General features: G+C 44.0%; 1 protein-coding gene across 3 annotated transcripts in view; it reads left to right on the top strand.

The window, feature by feature from the left end:
* Window positions 1-20,984, top strand: part of mettl24 (methyltransferase like 24) — a 96,245-nt gene that overhangs the window by 9,750 nt on the left and 65,511 nt on the right. For 2 of the 3 annotated variants that reach the window (XM_067985030.1, XM_067985029.1), the window contains exon 2: window positions 17,679-17,777. In XM_067985030.1, the coding sequence (XP_067841131.1) occupies window positions 17,679-17,777 (99 nt within the window). Of the gene's footprint in view, window positions 1-15,017; window positions 15,064-17,678; window positions 17,778-20,984 lie in introns of those variants that run through there. The other variant, XM_067985031.1, reaches the window with a different exon arrangement.

Below are 20,984 nucleotides of genomic sequence, written 5' to 3'. Positions count from 1 at the left end.
GTTTTTAACAAACATCTATATTTTTAAAGATTACCTGAGGAAACAGATGGCTGGAATCTTGCCACACTGAGGCTGAGATTCCAACTGTGTTGAGGGCAAAGTTTTATTTGGCAGTATAGCGCAGTATTTGTAGTGTAATCATCCGGAGTTTTCAGTTAACACAAAGACCATGAGGTGATTGTACCATTTGTAACAACCAAGAATGTTTCCTGCAAATAAAGAACAAGTGTTTATAAAGGCAAACACAATATTTTGGTGGCAATGATGGTTCAAAGACATTACTAAGAGGTTCGTTATAATTTTGGGGGAAGAAAAGATGCATTCAAGATTAATTAACTCCTGTATGGCATGTAGGCTTTGCTTAGCCATAGGGCTGAATGTTTCTAGAATTTTTTTTATTCATTCATGGGATGTGGGCGTCATTGGCAAGGCCAGCATTTATTGTCCATCCCTAATTGCCCTTGAGAAGGTGATGGTGAGCCGCCTTCTTGAACCGCTGCAGTCCATGTAATGAACGTTCTCCCACAGTGCTGTTAGGTAGGGAGTTTCAGGATTTTAACCCAGCGACGATGAAGGAACAGTGATATATTTCCAAGTCAGGATGGTGTGTGACTTGGAGGGGAACGTGCAGGTGGTGTTGTTCCCATGTGCCTGCTGCTCTTGTCCTTCTAGGTGGTAGAGGTCGCGGGTTTGGGAGGTGCTGTCGAAGAAGCCTTGGCGAGTTGCTGCAGTGCATCCTGTGGATGGTACACACTGCAGCCACTGTCCGCCGGTGGTGAAGGGAGTGAATGTTTAAGGTGGCGAATGGGGTGCCAATCAAGCGGGCTGCTTTGTCTTGGATGGTGTCGAGCTTCAAGTGTTGTTGGAACTGCACTCATCCAAGCAAGTGGAGAGTATTCCATCACACTCCTGACTTGTGCCTTGTAGATGGTGGAAAGGCTTTGTGGATTCAGGAGGTGAGTCACTTGCCGCAGAATACCCAGCCTCTGACCTGCTCTTGTAGCCACAGTATTTATATGGCTGGTCCAGTTTAGTTTCTGGTCAATGGTGACCCCAAGGATGTTGATGGTGGGGGATTCGGCGATGGTAATGCCATTGAATGTCAAGGGGAGGTGGTTAGACTCTCTCTTGTTGGAGATGGTCATTGCCTGGCACTTGTCTGGCGCGAATGTTACTTGCCACATATCAGCCCAAGCCTGGATGTTGTCCAGGTCTTGCTGCATGCGGGCACGGACAGCTTCATTATCTGAGGGGTTGCGAATGGAACTGAACGCTGTGCAATCATCAGCGAACATCCCCATTTCTGACCTTATGATGGAGGGAAGGTTATTGATGAAGCATCTGAAGATGGTTGGGTCTAGGACACTGCCCTGAGGAACTCCTGGGGCTGAAATAATTGGCCTCCAACAACCACTACCATCTTCCTTTGTGCTAGGTATGACTTCAGCCACTGGAGAGTTTTCCCCCTGATTCCCATTGATTTCAATTTTACTAGGGCTCCTTGGTGCCACACTCGGTCAAATGCGGCCTTGATGTCAAGGGCAGTCACTTTCACCTCAATGGAATTCAGCTCTTTTATCCATGTTTGGACCAAGGCTGTAATGAGGTCTGGAGCCGAGTGGTCCTAGTGGCACCCAAACTGAGCGTCGATGAGCAGGTTATTGGTGAGTAAGTGCTGCTTGATAGCACTGTTGACGACACCTTCCATCACTTTGCTGATGATTGAGAGTAGACTGATGGGGCGGTAATTGGCCGGTTTGGATTTGTCCTGCTTTTTGTGGACAGGACGTACCTGGGCAATTTTCCACATTGTCGGGTAGATGCCAGTGTTGTAGCTGTACTGGAACAGTTTGGCTAGAGGCGCAGCTAGTTCTGGAGCACAAGTATTCAGCACTACAGCTGGGATGTTGTTGGGGCCCATAGCCTTTGCTGTATCCAGTGCACTCGGCCGTTTCTTGATATCATGAGTCAATAACTATAGAACCATTATATTCCACATATCTATATCTGTTTAAGTAGTGAAATAACTTTAATAGTAATATGTCCTTGAGTTGCCTCACAGTCTCCCATTTGACTGTATTGGTCAGTGGGAGATTTTTGAAAAAAATTAAAACAAAAGTTTTCTTTTGGTCACCCCCTGACTCTGCAAGCCGCACTTTATGCTGTGGCAGACACCCAAGGCCTGTTGCAGACATTTTTCTTTTCCCCTCTTTCTACCCCCCACCCGCTCCAAGTTAGGCTCCACAATGGAGGCAGGATCCCTGCTGGGAACTAGGGTAGCCAACCTTCCAGGATTGTCCTGGAGTGTCCAGGAATTAAAGATTAATCTCTAGGACACGAGCAACCCAGGAGAAAAATCATAGGAGCATTAAAAAAAAATTGTTTTTCTTTCGTTATCTTTGAACACATTCATTTATTAGTTATAAAAAATATTGGAGATGGGGAAGAAAAGGCTGTTTGACTGATAGTTGGGTAATGAAGAGTCTGTTAGCTTTCCAATTGGCATGGGAAAACGGTGTGCCTCAAGGCAGGATGTGTCGGATTTCAAACTGGCCAAACCCAGGCAGCACATACGTGGAGTCTGGAAGATGGCAGCTTTGAATGAGAAGCCAGTAAAGCAATAGGAAAAGTTTCAATGATTCTTTTTACAGGCTTCATCAGAAAAGCAGTAGCATGTTTTAATGCGAAGCTGCAAAAACATTTAAGGTAAGCCCAAGAAGAGGCCAATATTCTGGAAAATTCCTTCAGCAAGATTCTTTAACAAAGCAATTTGATGTACAAGTTAATTAACGTCTAATTGAACACAGACCTTTGTTAAATTATGTTAAAGTGTCCCAGCTGGTATCGGTCTTGGAATGTGCATGAATTCTGGAATTAATCAGGCTTCAACAATCAACATAAGACCAAAAGGACAACATAAATGCCTCCATCTAAGCCAGGGCTGCTAGGAATTTATTTTTGGCCAATATTGGCCATGGGACAAATGTTAATTCTAAGTGCGACTTCCTATTAACGTTTTATCCTGAGAACTGTAACTTCCTTTTCATGTAAATATGAATTCAGTTTATGCCCTTAATGGCTCCGGCTACACCAATAGCTTCTTCCGTTGACACCGAGGTCAAGGTTTCAGGATATTCTGGTAATGATTCACGATGACTCAGCGTAGATGTGGATGCTTTGTATAAATTCCTCGTGTCTCGAATTTGTACAGGTTTTTATAAAGAGAAACACATTTTGCTGGATCAACTTGTTGACTGTGAGGTAGTGATCCATAATGAGGGCATGAACATAGCAGTAGTGTCTGATCGCATGTGAGGTGGTTGGAGAGGAATTTTTGACATAGGACTCCTCAATTGGCTACTGGTAGCAGTTCTGTTGCATTTCCTAGAAAAGTGGAAGGGAGGGAGTGCATGAGATCCAACAAAAAAAATGGGCTGAGTGTGTATGGGCCTGATGGCCTAGTCTTGTCCTAGGTTTCATGACAGAGCAAAAAGCAAGAAACTGACAGGAAATCAATATGAAAGTGAAATTTTCACACACCGATGTTTCTGCTTTGAAGACTAGATTGATGCCTTCACTGCTAGAAAGAAAGTATTGAACAGAGGAATAGCTAGTCGTCATGAAGGGTTACCAAGCCACAAGGTATCCGCTTGGAAGCTGGCAGTTGTTTGAGTATTTCAAATGAAAAACACACAGAAGAGAATTCTGTATATCAGCTAGGACAGGTAATTCTTGGGTCCAAAGTGGATGACCTCACACTTACCCACATTAAACTTCACCTGCCATAGTTTTGCCAACTCACTTAATCTGTCCATGTCCCGTTGCAACTTCCTGTTCCCATCTGCACTACTTACTGTTCCTCCTAACTTGGTGTCATCTGCAAACTTGGATATACGACTCTCCATTTCTTCATCCGAGTCATTAATGAATATGGTGAAAAGTTGAGGCCCCAGAACTGGTCCCTGACGAACACCACTTGTCACATCCCGCCAATCAGAGTACATATCCTTTATCCCCACTCTCTGTCTCCTAACTCCCAACCAATTTCCAACCCATCAACAGGCTACCTCCAATTCCATGTGCTCTAATTTTTGCCAATAATCTTTTGTGTGGAACCTTAGCGAATGCCTTCTGGAAGTCCATATAGATAACCCCTGAAGACACTCCTTTGTCTACCTTATTAGTGACACTGAACCACTGGGCAAGCCACTAAGCTCTAATGAAACTTTAGATTCTACATACGTGCACAAGTTACAGACATATATACTTGAGCCGAATGTCATGAACCAATTTGAAAGACATTAAAATTAGCGTAGTAATTCCAGATTTTTACATAAAAGATCATTCTGCAATTTCATTTTTTTTAGCAAGGAGGGGGTTTCAACTGGGATCCATTTGACAGTGTAGTGGTAGCTGGATAGTTCAAATCAGACGGAGAATATGACTACACTGATAATTAGAAAAGCAGAACAGTTGTGCAACATTAGTGCCCATTAGATGAAACGTTCCTCCAATGCTCAGCAACAGGGTCACTCTATCGCACGGTGTTAAACATGGTCTTTTCCTATGAAAACAGATGGAGGACTAGCTGTCAGTTGAACTCTCCGTATTGTTTGTAACCTTATCATTAATTATCCAGATTTATTTTCCTTGAGCTGGATTTTGTGCGGAATAGCTCACTTTTCTCTGGGCTTGATTGCAATGCTTTCTGTCTATATTTTAGCATCGAGGAAATAATCCAAATTCAGTCAGGACAAATGAATGGACAGAACCAGCCTATCTGCTCTGTTAGCATGGTGCGAAAGAGAGCCATGGTTAGAGTGGCAGAGAAAGCAGCTTTGCTTTTAAAATGAGATGTACAGCTAGTATGGAGTGAAACATGTTTCATGCTTCATTTTAGTCCACTCTACCAGTGTCATTAGCTCTTTCACTCAAACTGCTGGAGTTAAGAATCTGATCAGTGATGTGCTGCGATCACAATCGGTTATCTGCACAATTTATTACAATACTGTCTGTTCCTTGGAAAAGCAAGAGGATTTGTAACAAAGATTGCTCTCGAAAGATGTTCATGTTTTCACTCTCAACACTGATAAAATAGCAGCAAATAGCTTTTAAGATGAATGATCTGTAGAACCCGGCACAGTGCAGTAAATATTGTAAGCATTCTTTATTAGACAGCTGACATTTGCAGACTAGACATCAGGGACAAAAGGTTACAAAATCACCTGAGATCATTGGAGTGCAGTCCAGCTGCAGAAACTGATGCATGTTTTCCTCTCCTCCTTACTTGAGGGTGCTGACTCATGATCAGGGACAGTTCCTTTCCCCCACTGACAGACCTCCAGACGTTCCAGTACCTCCCTCAGATTGGCATTGTCATGTGTATTTTTGGAGTCAATGGAAATAAAAATCAGGAGAGATGTAAAATGGGAAGCTGACTCTATCACCTGTTTTACACTATCACACAGTCAAGATCTACCCCTCTCTCCTCCCTCCCAACTAAATTACCAATCCATGTCACAAGGTTACCTCCAATTCCGTGCACTCAGTTTTGCTAATATTTTCTTGTGCAGAACCTTATCTGGAAGTCCATATACACAACCTTCATAGACACTCCCCTATCCACCACGTTAGTTACCTTCTCAAAAAATTCAACTACATTACTCAGACATGACCTACCCTTCACAAATCTATGCTGACTCTCTATGATCATCTCATACTTGTCCAAGTGCTCAGTCACATTGTCTCTGATGGTTTCCAGTGACCTCACCATAATTGATGTTAAACTGACAGGTCTGTAGTTACCTGGTTTCTCCCTCCGTCCCTTCTTAAATAATGGAGTGACATTGACAATTTCCCAATCCAAAGGCACAATTCTTGAACCTAGAGTTTTGGAAAATTATGACTAATGCAGGTACAATTTCCTCGTTTCTTTTAATACCCTGGACTTGAAACCATCAGGTCCTAGAGATCTTAAGTCCCATTATTTTCTCCATTGCCATTGTTTTTTTACTTGTATTAAACCTACTAAGTTCTTCCCTTTAACTTATTTTTAGGTTCCCTTGTACCACTGGGACCACTTCCTCCACTGTGAAAATGGATACAAAATACTCTTAACAAGTCTGCCATTTCCTTATTATCCATTATATTCCCGCCTGCATCCGTCTTTAATGGGCCCACATTTCCCTTTACCACTCTCTTTCTCTTAATACATTTATTAAAAAAGTTTAGCTGTTAGCTTTGATATCCCTTGAAAGCTTTTTTTCCTTTCATTCCCTCTTATTACTTTCTTTGTATCCCTTTGTTCTTTTTTATAGCTCTCCCCTCTGCTGGATTTTCACTTTTCTTTGCATTTGTGTAAACCTTTTCTTTTATCTCGGTACTGTCTCTTACCTTATGTGTTCATCGAGATTGCTTAACTATGCAAGTGGGGCCTTTGCCTTTTTAGGGGTATGTACTGGTTTTGTATCGTACAAGATGGAACTCCTGATCAGAAAATGGCATTGTCACCACCTTGAGGTATACAAAGTCGTGCATACTGCCGGCAAATCGTGTTTGATGCGACAAGTGTAGAAATGCGTGGAATTTGTTGTGCTGTTACAAAACACTTGCACTTTCATTGGATGATTTGATAGTGGAGGCTATCAAATCCCCTGTGAGGTGGGTGAGGTGGCCATTCTCTTGTATAGAGATTATTTTTATGAGCATAGCCAACTTGAAATGCATTCTTCTGCCCTTCTTCATGGACATTCACTCAGAGAAAGCCTAAAAAGAAACACCGAAAAATAAGCCACTTGGTAGTTTAGAACACAGGCTACCAAACTGAAGTCCCGGGATTTGAGGGGGACCCTAACTCATCAAATTCCTGCTCATCCATCATCAGATTTCTCTTTGACATACTAGTTATTTTGGTTGCTGTATACTAATAAGAATATTTTCTGTGATGACAGCACTGTTTTCCTTTGGTTAATCCACACAACTCCATGTTTGCCCCGCGACTCCATGTTTGAATCCCTCCAATCAGATTTCCGCCCCTGCCACAGTACTGAAACGGCCCTTACCAAAGTCACAAATGACATCCTATGTGACTCTGACTGTGGTAAACTATCCCTCCTCATCCTTCGCGACCTGGCTGCAGCCTTTGACACAGTTGACCACACCATCCTCCTCTGATGCCTTTCCTCCATTGTCCAGTTGGATGGGATTGCTCTCGCCTGGGTCCATTCTTACCAAATCCAGTCATAGCCAGAGAATCACCTGCAATGGCTTCTCTTCCTGCTCCTGCACCATTATCTCTGGAGTCCCCCAAGGATATATCAATGGCCCCCTCCTATTTTTCATCTACATGCTGCCCCTCGGCGACATCATCCGAAAACACAATGTCAGATTCTACATTTATGCTGATGACACCCAGCTCTACCTCACAACCACCTCCCTCGACCTCCCTACTGTCTCTCATTTGACACACTGTTTGTCCGACATCCAGTACTGGATGAGCAAAAATTTCCTCCAACAAAATATTGGGAAGACCGAAGCCATTGTCTTCGGTCTCCACCACAAACTCCGTTCCCTAGTTACCGACTCCATCCCTCTCCCTGACCACTCCTGAGGCTGAACCAGACCGCTCGCAAACTTGGCATCCTATTTGACCCTGAGTTGAGCTTCCGATCACATGTCCGCTTCATCAAGACCGCCTACTTCCATCTCCATAACATCACTGTTCTCCGGCCCTGCCTCAGCTCATCTGCTGCTGAAATCCTCATCCATGCCTTTGTTACCTCTAAACTTGATTATTTCAATGATCTCCTGGTGACCTTCCATCTTCCACCCTCCATAAACTTGAGCTCATCCAAATCATTGTAGCCCTTATCCTAACTTGCACCAAGTCCCGTTCACCCATCACCCCTGTGCTTGCTGGCCCACATTGGCTCCCGGTCCGGGAACACCTCAATTTTAAAATTCTTATCCTTGTTTTCAAATCCCTCCATGGCCTCGCTCGTCCCTATCTCTGTAACCTCCTCCAGACCTACAACCCTCCGAGATCTCTGAGCTCCTCCAATTCTTGCCTCTTGCACATCCCCAATTTAAATCCCTCCACCATTGGCAGCCCTGCCTTCATCTGCCTAGGCTCTAACTTCTGGAATTCCCTCCCTAAACCTCTCCACCTCACAACCTCCCTCTCCTCCTTCAAGTTGCTTCTTAAAACCTACCACATTGACCTCACCTGTCCTAATATCTCCTTATGTGGTTCGGTGTCAAATTTTGTTTGATAATTGCTCCTGTGAAGCGCCTTGGGTTTAACTACATTAAAGGTGCTATATAAATGCAAGTTGTTGTTGTTTTATTTAGTCACGATATTCACGTGGATCAGTATTTGCAGGGGGTACCCTGGGAATGTGTCAATAGTTTTTTTTATTCGTTCATGGGCTGTGGGCGTCGCTGGCAAAGCCAGCATTTACTGCCCATCCCTAATTTCCCTTGAGAAGGTGGTGGTGAGCTGCCTTCTGTCCATGTGGCGAAGGTTCTCCCACAGTGCTGTTAGGTAGGGAGTTCCAGGATTTTGACTCAGCGACGATGAAGGATCGGCGATATATTTCCAAGTCGGGATGGTGTGTGACTTGGAGGGGAACGTGCAGGTGGTGTTGTTCCCATGTGCCTGCTGCCCTTGTCCTTCTAGGTGGTAGAGGTCGTGAATTTGGGAGGTGCTGTCGAAGAAGCCTTGGTGAGTTGCTGCAGTGCAACCTGTGGATGGTAAACACTGCAGCCACGGTGCGCTGGTGGTGAAGGGAGTGAATGTTTAGGGTGGTGGATGGGGTGTCAATCAAGTGGACTGCTTTGTCCTGGATGGTGTCGAGCTTCTTGAGTGTTGTTGGAGCTGCACTCATCCAGGCAAATGGAGAATATCCCATCACTCTCCTGACTTATGCCTTGTAATGGTGGAAAGGCTTTGGGGAGTCAGGAGGTGAGTCACTCGCCGCAGAATACCCAGCCTCTGACCTGCTCTTGTAGCCACAGTATTTATGTGGCTGGACCAGTTAAGTGTCTGGTCAATGGTGACCCCCAGGATGTTGATGGTGGGGGATTCGGCGATGGTAATGCCGTCGAATGTCATGGGGAGATGGTTAGACTCTCTCTTGTTGGAGGTGGTCATGGCCTGGCACTTGTCTGGCGCGAATGTTACTTGCCACCTGGATGTTGTCCAGGTCTTGCTGCATGCTGGCACGGACTGCTTCATTATTTGAGGGGTTGCAAATGGAACTGAACACTGTGCAATCATCAGCGAACATCCCCATTTCTGACCTTATGATGGAGGGAAGGTCATTGATGAAGCAGCTGAAGATGGTTGGGCCTTGGACACTGCCCTGAGGAACTCCTGCAGCAATGTCCTGGGGATGAGATGATTGGCCTCCAACAACCACTACCATCTTGCTTTGTGCTAGGTATGACTCCAGCCACTGGAGAGTTTTCCCCCTGATTCCCATTGACTTCAATTTTACTAGAGCTCCTTGGTGCCACACTCGGTCAAATGCTGCCTTGATGTCAAGGGCAGTCACTCTCACCTCACCTCTGGAATTCAGCTCTTTTGTCCATGTTTGGACCAAGGCTGTAATGAGGTCTGGAGCCGAGTGGTCCTGGCAGAACCCAAACTGAGCATCGGTGAGCAGGTTATTGGTGAGTAAGTGCCCCATGATAACACTGTCGACGACAACTTCCATCACTTTGCTTATGATTGAGAGTAGACTGATGGGGTGGTTATTGGCCGGATTGGATTTGTCCTTTTTGTGGACAGGACGTACCTGGGTAATTTTCCACATTGTTGGGTAGATGCCAGTATTGTAGCTGTACTGGAACAGTTTGGCTAGAGGCGCAGCTAGTTCTGGAGCACAATTCTTCCGCACTACAGCCAGGATGTTGTCGAGGTCCATAGCCTTTGCTGTATCCAGTGCACTCAGCCGTTTCTTGATATCATGTGGCGTGAATTGAATTCGCTGAAGTCTGGCTTCTGTGGTGGTGGGGATATCGGGAGGAGGCTGAGATGGATCATCCACTCGGCACTTCTGGCTGAAGATGGTTGCAAACTCTTCAGCCTTGTCTTTTGCACTCACGTGCTGGATTCTGCCATCATTGAGGATGAGGATGTTCACAGAGCCTCCTCCTCCCGTTGGTTGTTTAATTGTCCACCACCATTCACGACTGGATGTGGCAGGACTGCAGAGCTTTGATCTGATCCGTTGGTTGTGGAATTGCTTAGCTCTGTCTATAGCATGTTGCTTCCGCTGGTTAGCATGCAAGTAGTCCTGTCTTGTAGCTTCATCAGGTTGGCACCTCATTTTTAGGTATGCCTGGTGCTGCTCCTGGCATGCTCTCCTACTCTCCTCATTAAACCAGGGTTGATCTCCTGGCTTGTTGGTAATGGTAGAGTGAGGAATATGCCAAGCCATGAGGTTACAGATTGTGCTGGAATACAATTCTGCTGCTCATGGATGCCCAGTTTTGAGCTGCTAGATCTGTTCTGAATCTATCCCATTTAGCACGGTGGTAGTGCCACACAACACAACAAGAGTTCCCTGGGAATGTGTCAATAATTGTAGGGTCCCCAGGAGTTTGCCAATATTTACAGGAGTCCCTGGGAATGTGTCAATATTGGCAGGGGTTCCTGGTACTGTGATAGTGGCTGGGAATTTCCTCACTCGGCAGGTCAGGCTGCATCTGTGGAGAGAGAAACAGAGTGAACATTTCAGGTCAATGACCTTTCATCAGAACTCTAATCCACAATCCAACTTTTAAATAATAACAAAGTCAAGACCGAGGCTCTTCCCTTCACCATCTAACACACCCTTCCATAATATAATTCTGGTAGGAAACCATTCGATGAAAGACTTTGGTTTCTCATTCACAGTTCTTAAAGGACAGGTCTTACAACAGCACCAAATTTTTATATTTAAATCAAGATTAACAAATGGCACACTGTTAAACAGCCCGTTATTTTCATTTCAGAACTTATATAAACAGGAAGAATTAGATAAGCTGCATTCAAAATCTTTTTTTTCCCCCAAAAGTAGCAACAGATTTTTGCAGCTGTGGAAATCTCCTGTCCCCCTCTGCTCTTCACAGCTCTTTAAACATCCATCGAGGTTGGCTTCATTATTATTTCCAATCGGGTGGAACAAGTTGCTGGATTTGGCGACCTGACAGGATTCAGAGGGGGTGATGAGTCAGGCAGCAGTTGTACTCTACACAAAAGATGATCTGCTGGAAATGGTGCCAGTAGGAATTACCGAATAGGGACAGGATGAAGTACATGAGTGGACTCTAGCATTTCTTGACCTTCATAGAACTTCTAACGGCGCCTCTGTATCGGATGAGACGGTAGACCGAGGCCCCGTCTGCCCCCTCAGGTGGACGTAAAAGATCCCAGGGCACTATTTGAAGAAGAATAGGAGAGTTCTCCCCAGTGTCCTGACCAATATTTATCCCTCAACCAATATCATTAAAACAGACTGGCTGGTCATTTATCACATTGCTGTTTGTGAGACCTTGCTGTGTGCAAATTGGCTGCCGCGTTTCCTACATTACAACAATGACTACACTTCCAAAGTGCTTAATTGGCTGTAAAGCACTTTGGGTGATCCTGAGGTTGTGAAAAGCGCTATATAAATGCAAGTTTGTTCTTTTTAAATCAATGACACCCTATTGTCATCATCGAAGGCAATGGAGACATGGAAGACATAGGCCAGATCACTTTTCAGACTGTAATAAAAATGATGTACTAGCTCTTTATTAGTACATGTCTGTGTGCTTATTAGGCTGGTTAGCACTGCTGTATGCATTTTGACATAAATGAAACAGGTGTTAAACTAAACTGCAATATGATGGAACTATTGTGGATATGCACAATTATTCTGTGTAGTAGTAACATTTGAAAAAAATTGGCACTGGGACACGTTATATTTTGGTGTTGCACTGACGTGTAATTCTGACCCCTTAGGCATCAAACCAAATCATAGACCGTAAGTGACCTGAAGTAGATTGAACCAGTTTGGCGATTACTGAATTTAGCTCAGTTCAGTTGGAGGGGACCTGTTCCTAAAGAAGTGTGTGTACAAAGGGGCTATTAATCTCGCTGTATATATGCACTGCAGTCTTGTATATCATTTGTCTCCCACCTTCCTGGGGATTGAGAATGAGTGACTGGAACTGTAACCATAGCAACAAATAGAAGTGGTTTGTTTTGTGTTAGCTGGTGGTTTAGTAGGGTAAAGTCCAGTTCATGCCATCCAGTTGTGGAGTAAATATTCAAACTCTGTATCTTGATCTGAAGGAGCATGTGATCATGTTCTGGAGCTTTCTAGGGAGGCACACACAAAGATGCAGCATTATCTGCTACAGGCCATGTTCACGGTATACCTAATTTCATACCTAATTTCTGAAACCATTGCCAAATTTAATTTTCCCTACTGACGTTACAAATTGGTTGATCCCTCTAACCCCAAATCCAATCAAATTCATCTTTGTTTATTGGCTAGTGCTTTTACCAAAGTTATCCAATAACAAATCTATTTCTTTATTTTGTTGTTATGTGGAGATATGTGACCCGATTCAGAGTAGGAGTGAGATGTGGTTGTATTTGATGGGAAAACAGTTATCTACAAAATCAGAAATGTATCTTGACTATCCATAATCATAGAATCATAGAAACGTACGGTACAGAAGGAGCCGTTCGGCCCATCATATCTGTGCCAGCCGAAAAAGAGCTATCCATCTTAATCCCACTCTCCAGCACTTGGTCTGTATCCCTGTAGGTTACGGCACTTAGAGTACACGTCCAAGTTCTTTTTAAATGAGTTGAGGCAGTGAGTTCCAGACCCCCACCACCCTCTGGGTGAAAAGATTTCTCCTCAGCTCCCCTCTAATCCTTCTACCAATTACTTTAAATCTATGCCCCCTGGTCACTGACCCCTCCGCTAAGGGAAATAGGTCCTCCCTATTCACTCTATCTAGTCCTGTCATAATTTTATACACCTCAATTAAATCTCCCCTCAGCCTCCTTTGCTCCAAAGAAAACAACCCAAGCCTATCCAATCTTTCCTCATAGCTAAAATTCTCCAACCCTGGCAACATCCTCGTAAATCTCCTCTGTACCCTCTCTCGTCAATCACATCTTTCCTGTAATGTGGTGTCCAGAACTGTACGCAGTACTCAAGCTGTGGCCTAACCAATGTTTTATACAGTTCTAGCATAACCTCCCTGCTCTTATATTCTGTGCCTCGGCTAATAAAGGAAAGTATCTCATATACCTTCTCTACCTGTGCTGCTACCTTCAGGGATCTGTGGACATGCATTCCAAGGTCCCTTTGTTTCTCTACACCTCTCAGTATCCTCCCATTTATTGTTTACTCCCTTGCCTTGTTTGCCCTCCCCAAATGCATTACTTCACACTTCTCTGGATTGAATTCCATTTGCCACTTTTCTGCCCACCTGACCCGTCCATTGATATCTTCCTGTATTCTACAGCTTTCCTCCTCACTATCAACCACACAGCCAATTTTTATATCATCTGCAAACTTCTTGATCAAGCCCCCTACATTCAAGTCCAGATCATTAATGTGTACCATAAAAAGCAAGGGACTTAGTACTGAGCCTTGCGGAACCCCACTGGAAACAGCCTTCCAGTCACAAAAACACCCGTCAACCGTTACCCTTTGCTTCCTGCCACTGAGCCAATTTTGGATCCAACTTGCCCCTTTCCCTTGGATCCTAAGGGCTTTTATTTTTTTGACCAGTCTGCCACATGGGACCTTGTCAAAAACCTTGCTAAAATCCATGTACACTATATCAAACGCGTTATCCTCATTGACCCTCCTTGTTATCTCTTCAAAAAATTCAATCAAGTTAGTCAAACACGACCTTCCCTTAACAAATCCATGCTGACTGTCCTTGATTAACCCGTGCCTTTCTAAATGACTATTTATGCTGTCTCTCAGAATTGATTCCAATAATTTGCCCACCACCGAGGTTAGACTGACTGGCCTGTAATTATTTGGTCTATCTTTTTCTCCCTTTATTAAACAACAGTACAACATTAGCAGTCCTCCAATCCTCCGGCACCACACCGGTAGCCAGGGAGGATCAGAAAATGATGGTCAGAGCCTTTGCTATTTCCTCCCTTGCTTCTTTTAACAGCCTGGGATATATTTCATCCGGGCCTAGAGATTTATCTACTTACAAAGATGCTAAACCCATTAATACTTCCTCTCTCACTATGTTTATCCCATCAATATTTCACACTCCTCCCCCTTAACTACAATCCCCGCAATAACAACAATAATCTGATCTAACTGAGACAGGCCGATAATCATTATGAATTACGATCAAAACCATTGGCATACTGAGAAATATCCTGTTTACACCGTAATAGTGATGTGATATGCAATACTACAATGTCAGTGGGTGGACTGTTGTATAATGAACACCATAGTTTCCCCCCCCCCCACCTCCAATTTTCTGCCCTCTCGTGGCTCCATGAGTGCTGGTGTGATAAAACTTTGTATTTGAAACTTTGCATTTCTTATTTACTCTAATAGGCTCTGAGTGGTTTGGGGCAGTTGAATTTGTAATTCCTGTGTATCTGAGAGAGAACAAAAAACAAGAACAGTAGAGAAAGGGTCAAACAAAGGGCGGAATGTCCTGGAAGGACTTTACCACCATTTGAGGCAGGGGGAAAGGGGGAGGATGGGTCTTGATAGAAAGTGCTGAATATAGACACACCATAAAATCAGGAATTCTTTGGTAACAATAAACACAAATGTCAGGGTCTTTAGTGAAGAAGGAATGATGCAGGTTAGGTTAATATTTCCTTATGATTTGGGTGTTTTGTTCTCACTGTTAAAGTCCACACTTTATCCTGATGGAACAGCCTGTTCATTCCATTTCTGTAGTGTGGTCGATGTGATGTAATCATTTAGGTGGCGAATAAAAGTTCTTAACCACAGTCAACTGATTTCCTCGCCCAACTGAGGTACAGGGCAAGGAGAAGGAGATGGAGCAAGAAACCAAGAAAAGGTAACAAAGTAGAAACATAAGGCGGATAATCCATAAGAGCCGGCCAGAATCATAATGGAATGTCAAAGTGCCTAAATCCCACCACCACCCCCACCATGACACTGACAGCCCACTGGTATTTTCATGAGTTTAGGCAGCGAATGGCATGGATGACTTTCAAGCCAAGGCAGATCCAGCCCTCATCAGACAGACATCCACACGTGTAGACAATGAAGTGGGGACAGCAGAAAATGATGATCAGAAGCAGGAACTAATTGCTTCTACAGTGGGCTCAATGTGTCAGAAATGGCCAATTTGGTGATAATTGGGTTCATTCCCATAAAGGATTCCTTTTCTGTTTTATGTATTTTCTAAAGTATCAGTTTTCCTTGTACATTATCAGCTTTCCTTATTTTTCTTCCCTGTTTGGGTCATTTTTTCCTGTATAGCGACAGCGCACTGTCAGCCAAAGCTGAGAAATGACTGAGCTGAGCAAGCTATTATTGTGGAATCATCTTAACTGAATAGTGGCAACCGCTCATGTGGAACTGGCCAGATGCACAGCACACGAAGGCAACATGAAAGATACAGAAAGAGGCGGGTGGTCCAGTGTCGCACCAGTGAATGAATGATTGCTGCTGATCTCAGTGCTAAATTGGGCAGGTTTCTTTATTTATTTGTCTCATTGATTGTCGAAGCTGGAAAAGAACCTGCCCCATGATGAGCTGACAATTAGACTTCAAGAGAGGGAGAGAGAGAGACCGATGGAGTCCTCAAAATAACTCCACTACAAATAAAGCCTTGCCAGCTCTATCACATTGACAGTGCATGGTAGATTAATTTGGAGTTTGAACCATGTCATCCGTCCCAACTGAAGGGGCGATGACGTGTTATACTGGTCGGTGGCATGTTGGTTTTAAAGAAACGAAGAGAAATCAGAGTCAACTTAAATTTTTTTAAAAATTGCTTTTTCACTCTTGTTTCCGAATGACATTTTTTGCGCTCCAGAATTGACATAAGCCACCATCTTTACCAGACACAAGGAGCAACTGGTGCAGCTCTGCGTTCAGTACATCACGAGCAGTAGAAGATCGTGCTGTGTATCTAGCCAAGTCTATATGAATTATTGTCACTGTTCGGATAAGGTGATTCCATTATAACAATTTGCTGAGCTTCAATTATGTCATTTTTGGCTTAGGAATCACTTCATTTTGCAAGATTAATTACCACAATAGAGACCTGGGAAGGGAAATAAAGAAAGATGGTAATTGGCAGGGAAAACTGGCGGACCACTAGGTGTGTAATCCTCATGTAATATATCATCTGTAAAACACCCCCTGAGTTTAGTGGCATGGTTTGAGATGCAATCATACTGGAAACTGTGGAGAGGTAAGCCAATCACTTAACAGCCTTGAGAACTAAGTTGCAAACTAGCATTGATTATAAAAACATAGAAAATAGGAGCAGGAGTAGGCCATTCGGCCCTTCGAGCCTGCTCCGCCATTCAATATGATCATGGCTGATCCTCTATCTCAATACCATATTCCCGCTCACTCCCCATACTTCTTGATGCCTTTTGTGTCTAGAAATCTATCTAGCTCCTTCTTAAACATATTCAGTGACTTGGCCTCCACAGCCTCCTCTGGTAAAGAATTCCACAGGTTCACCACTCTCTGAGCGAAGAAATTTCTCCTCATCTCAGTCCTAAATGTCATACCCCGTATCCTGAGACTGTGACCCCTCGTTCTGGACCCAGGGGAAACATCCTTTCTGCATCCAGTCTGTCGAGCCCTGTCAGAATTTTATACGTTTCAATGAGATCCCCTCTCATTCTTCTAAACTCGAGTGAATACAGGCCAAGTCGACCCAATCTCTCCTCATACGACAGTCCTGCCATCCCAGGGATCAGTCTGGTGAACCTTCGCTGCACTCCCTCTATGGCAAGTATATCCTTTCTTAGGTAAGGAGACCAAAACCGCACACAATACTCAGGTGTGGTCTCACCAAGGCCCTGTATAACTGCAGTAAAACATCCTTGCTCCTGTACTCAAATCCTCTTGCAATGAAGGCCAACATACTATTTGCCTTCCTAACTGCTTGCTGCACCTGCATGTTTGCTTTCAGTGACTGGTGTACAAGGGCACCCAGGTCCCTTTGTACATCAACATTCCCCGATCTATCACCATTTAAATAATACTCTGCCTTTTTGTTTTTCCCTCCGAAGTGGATAACTTCACATTTATCCACGTTATACTGCATCTGCCATGTATTTGCCCACTCACTCAACTTGTCTAAATCGCCTTGAAGCCTCCTTGCATCCTCCTCACAACTCACGATCCCACCTAGTTTTGTGTCGTCAGCAAACTTGGAAATGTTACATTTGGTTCCCTCATCCAAATCATTGATATATATTGTGAATAGCTGGGGCCCAAGCACCGATCCCTGCGGTACCCCACTAGTCACTGCCTGCCACCCCGAAAAAGACCCATTCATTCCTACTCTCTGTTTCCTGTCTGTTAACCAATTTTCAATCCATGCCAGTGTATTACCATCATCCCATTATGTGTTGTAGCAACTAATGATAGATGAGCTGCGGGTTTCTTGTACATTAACTGTGGCCTGTCTTCCTTTCATAGTCTCTTCGATGGCACATTAAACTCCAACCCTGGGTCAGTCCACGTCATTCATTGGAGGAGGAGGCAGCTCGGTTCCTGGCCTATATCAGCAGTTCTCAGGTGGGTCTGGTAATGGTAACTTGGTCTATAATGAAGATGTGATCATAGGTGCATCCATCGCCAAAGACAGTCAAGAAAGAAAGAAAGGACTTGCATTTATAAAGCGCCTTTCACGACCCCAGGACATCCCAAAGCCCTTCACAGCAAATAAAGTACTTTTTAAGTCTCGTCACTGTTGTTATATAGGGAAAACGCGGCAGCCAATGTACGCACAGCAAGGTCCCACAAACGGCAAGGAGATAAATGATCAATTAAGCAGTTTTAATGGTGTTGGTTGAGGGATAAACGTTGGCCAGGACACCTGGGGGAGTCCTCTGCTCTTCAGGAAAATTCTAACATTTGCTGCTGAATTAAGAGTGGGAGAGGCAGCAGCATTTGTTCAGTTAGTATCTGAGTTGATACTGAACAGTTGTTCCCGTGACATGTCTCTATTAACTCAGGAATCTACTATGAAAGCCGCCTGTACCAGCTCTGCTGCCTCACCTGCTGTAGATTCTTGCAATCCTCTCCCAATTCAGGCAGCGTCACCCCAACCACTGCTGGTTGTGGCAGCTCTCTCCCCACTTCCGAATCTGTCAGCTTTCCTCGGACTCCTGATTCCGACCCCCCTCCCACCGTAAACTCCTGTTCTGCTGCTGGCCAGATGTGGAGGGGCTGCAGGTTGTGGGCTACCAGTGGATGGCCACAAGCTGACTGCTAATGGCTGGCTGTGGAGTATCTGCGAACAGGCTGGCTACTAGCTGGCTGCGCGCTACTAATGCAGGGTAACTAGGTCCCTGAATTAATGTGCAGTTATTGAAAACTGACAGATCAAGTGTGATTATGATACCTGAATCAGTGTGCCCTCTGAGAACTGAGTCCATCTGTAATTAATAATGTTCTTAAATTTATACATTTTAATTAAGTGATTGGTGGTAGAATTGGAATATTAGGCATTCTACTATGAACACTGCTAATTAAGACCCACAGCTCCTTTAGTGCTTCACAGTTGGCCGTGTTTTAACTCTGATTGGATAGGTGGCTGTTTGAGTACGTGTCTGTTTGTGTCAAACCTTTTGGTATGTTGCATGACTTTTCTCCAGATGGATTAAATTACTGCAATAAATGTTTGCTCTATGATTGGAATATTTGCCACATTTCCCACTCCCTGCTCGTTTACTTGTGCCTCTTTCAGATCCGATACCAAAATAAGCAAAGTGATATTTGATGAGAGGCAGAAATCTTTTTGCAAAAATGCACCAAAAAAGTTCTGCAAAGGAATAGTTCACAAACTGTCCTTTTATCTCTGGGTTCGAATCCTGCATTGGCCAATGAGGTGAAAGCTCCTCCTCCTTGCATTCTGTAAGAGGCCCGTGTGAAATGAGGTTGGTGCAATCACAAACAATTCTTGGAGGACCGTCCGCAGTTTCTAGCAAGTTTTTTTAAAAATCCCTTGTATTTCACTGCAAATCTTTGCTTAATTAATCAAAATTCTCTGCACAGCTTTTCTCCGGTCTTTGCACAGAAAATCCTATAATTTGGCTGAAGTTGGAATCTTGCATAGTCCACGCAAGTAGATGATGTGGTAAATAGTGCTGAATTAGGGAGTGCTCTTCTGAGATTGTAGTGCAGGCACTTTAGTCAGCTGTGATTTTATTCTGCATCTGGTCATATTAGCCTAGAATTTGCTGAAAATATAACGGCCTGTGAATGACACACGCCGTTATTGATAAGAACATAAGAACATAAGAAACAGGAGCAGGAGTAGGCCAATCGGCCCCTCGAGCCTGCTCCGCCATTCAATAAGATCATGGCTGATCTGATCCTAACCTCAAATCTAAATTCATGTCCAATTTCCTGCCCGCTCCCCGTAATCCCTAATTCCCTTTACTTCTAGGAAACTGTCTATTTCTGTTTTAAATTTATTTAATGATGTAGCTTCCACAGCTTCCTGGGGCAGCAAATTCCACAGACCTACTACCCTCTGAGTGAAGAAGTTTCTCCTCATCTCAGTTTTGAAAGAGCAGCCCCTTATTCTAAGATTATGCCCCCTCGTTCTAGTTTCACCCATCCTTGGGAACATCCTTACTGCATCCACCTGATCAAGCCCCTTCACAATCTTATATGTTTCAATAAGATCGCCTCTCATTCTTCTGAACTCCAGTGAGTAGAGTCCCAATCTACTCAACCTCTCCTCATATGTCCACCCCCCTCATCCCCAGGATTAACCGAGTGAACCTTCTTTGTACTGCCTCGAGAGCAAGTATGTCTTTTCTTAAGTATGGAGACCAAAACTGTATGCAGTATTCCAGGTGCGGTCTCACCAATACCTTATATAACTGCAGCAATACCTCCCTGTTTTTATATTCTATCCCCCGAGCAATAAAAGCCAACATTCCGTTGGCCTTCTTAATCACCTGCTGCACCTGCATACCAACTTTTTGATTTTCTTGCACTAGGACCCCCAGATCCCTTTGTACTGCAGTACTTTCCAGTTTCTCACCATTAAGATAATAACTTGCTCTCTGATTTTTCCTGCCAAAGTGCATAACCTCACATTTTCCAATATTGTATTGCATCTGCCAAATCTCCGCCCACTCACCCAGCCTGTCTATATCCCCCTGTAGGTTTTTTATGTCCTCCTCACTCTCCACTTTCCCTCCCATCTTTGGATCATCTGCAAACTTTGATATGTTACACTCGGTCCCCTCCTCCAAATCGTTAATATAGATTGTAAAGAGTTGGGGACCCAGCACCGACCCCTGCGGAACACCACTGGCCACTGGTTGCCAGTCCGAGAATGAACCACTTATCCCAGCTCTCTGCTTCCTGTTAGATAACCAATCCTCCACCCGTGCCAGAATATTACCCCCAATCCAGTGCAAGTCGGCCAGCAACTTGTGGCGAGGAAGAGGTACCCCGTGAATTGTGAATTGCCGCAAGCTGCTCTGCCGTTAGCTTTGTGAAACCGGCATCTCGCCCTCAACCTCCCCGTGATTCTCATGAACTTGTTGCAGTTGCATGTTAATTTCCCATTAAACTCGCAACAAAAAGTTAAGTCTAGTAATTAACAGTGTAAATATCCTTTTAACGGCATGATAATTGTTAATGACTGCCAATCAACCGCTCTTGCCCAGAAATTGAACAATTAAAAGTATGGAGTCTCATCCCTTCAGGTAGTGAATTGTTGGAGATTTTAAAAATGTTAAAACATTTTTCTTTTCTTTC

The sequence above is a fragment of the Heptranchias perlo genome, chromosome 5 (genome assembly GCF_035084215.1).
Source record: "Heptranchias perlo isolate sHepPer1 chromosome 5, sHepPer1.hap1, whole genome shotgun sequence".
Taxonomy (NCBI): domain Eukaryota; kingdom Metazoa; phylum Chordata; class Chondrichthyes; order Hexanchiformes; family Hexanchidae; genus Heptranchias; species Heptranchias perlo.
The sequence above is the reverse complement of the archived record's forward strand: the minus strand, read 5'-3'. Positions and strand labels throughout refer to the sequence as shown.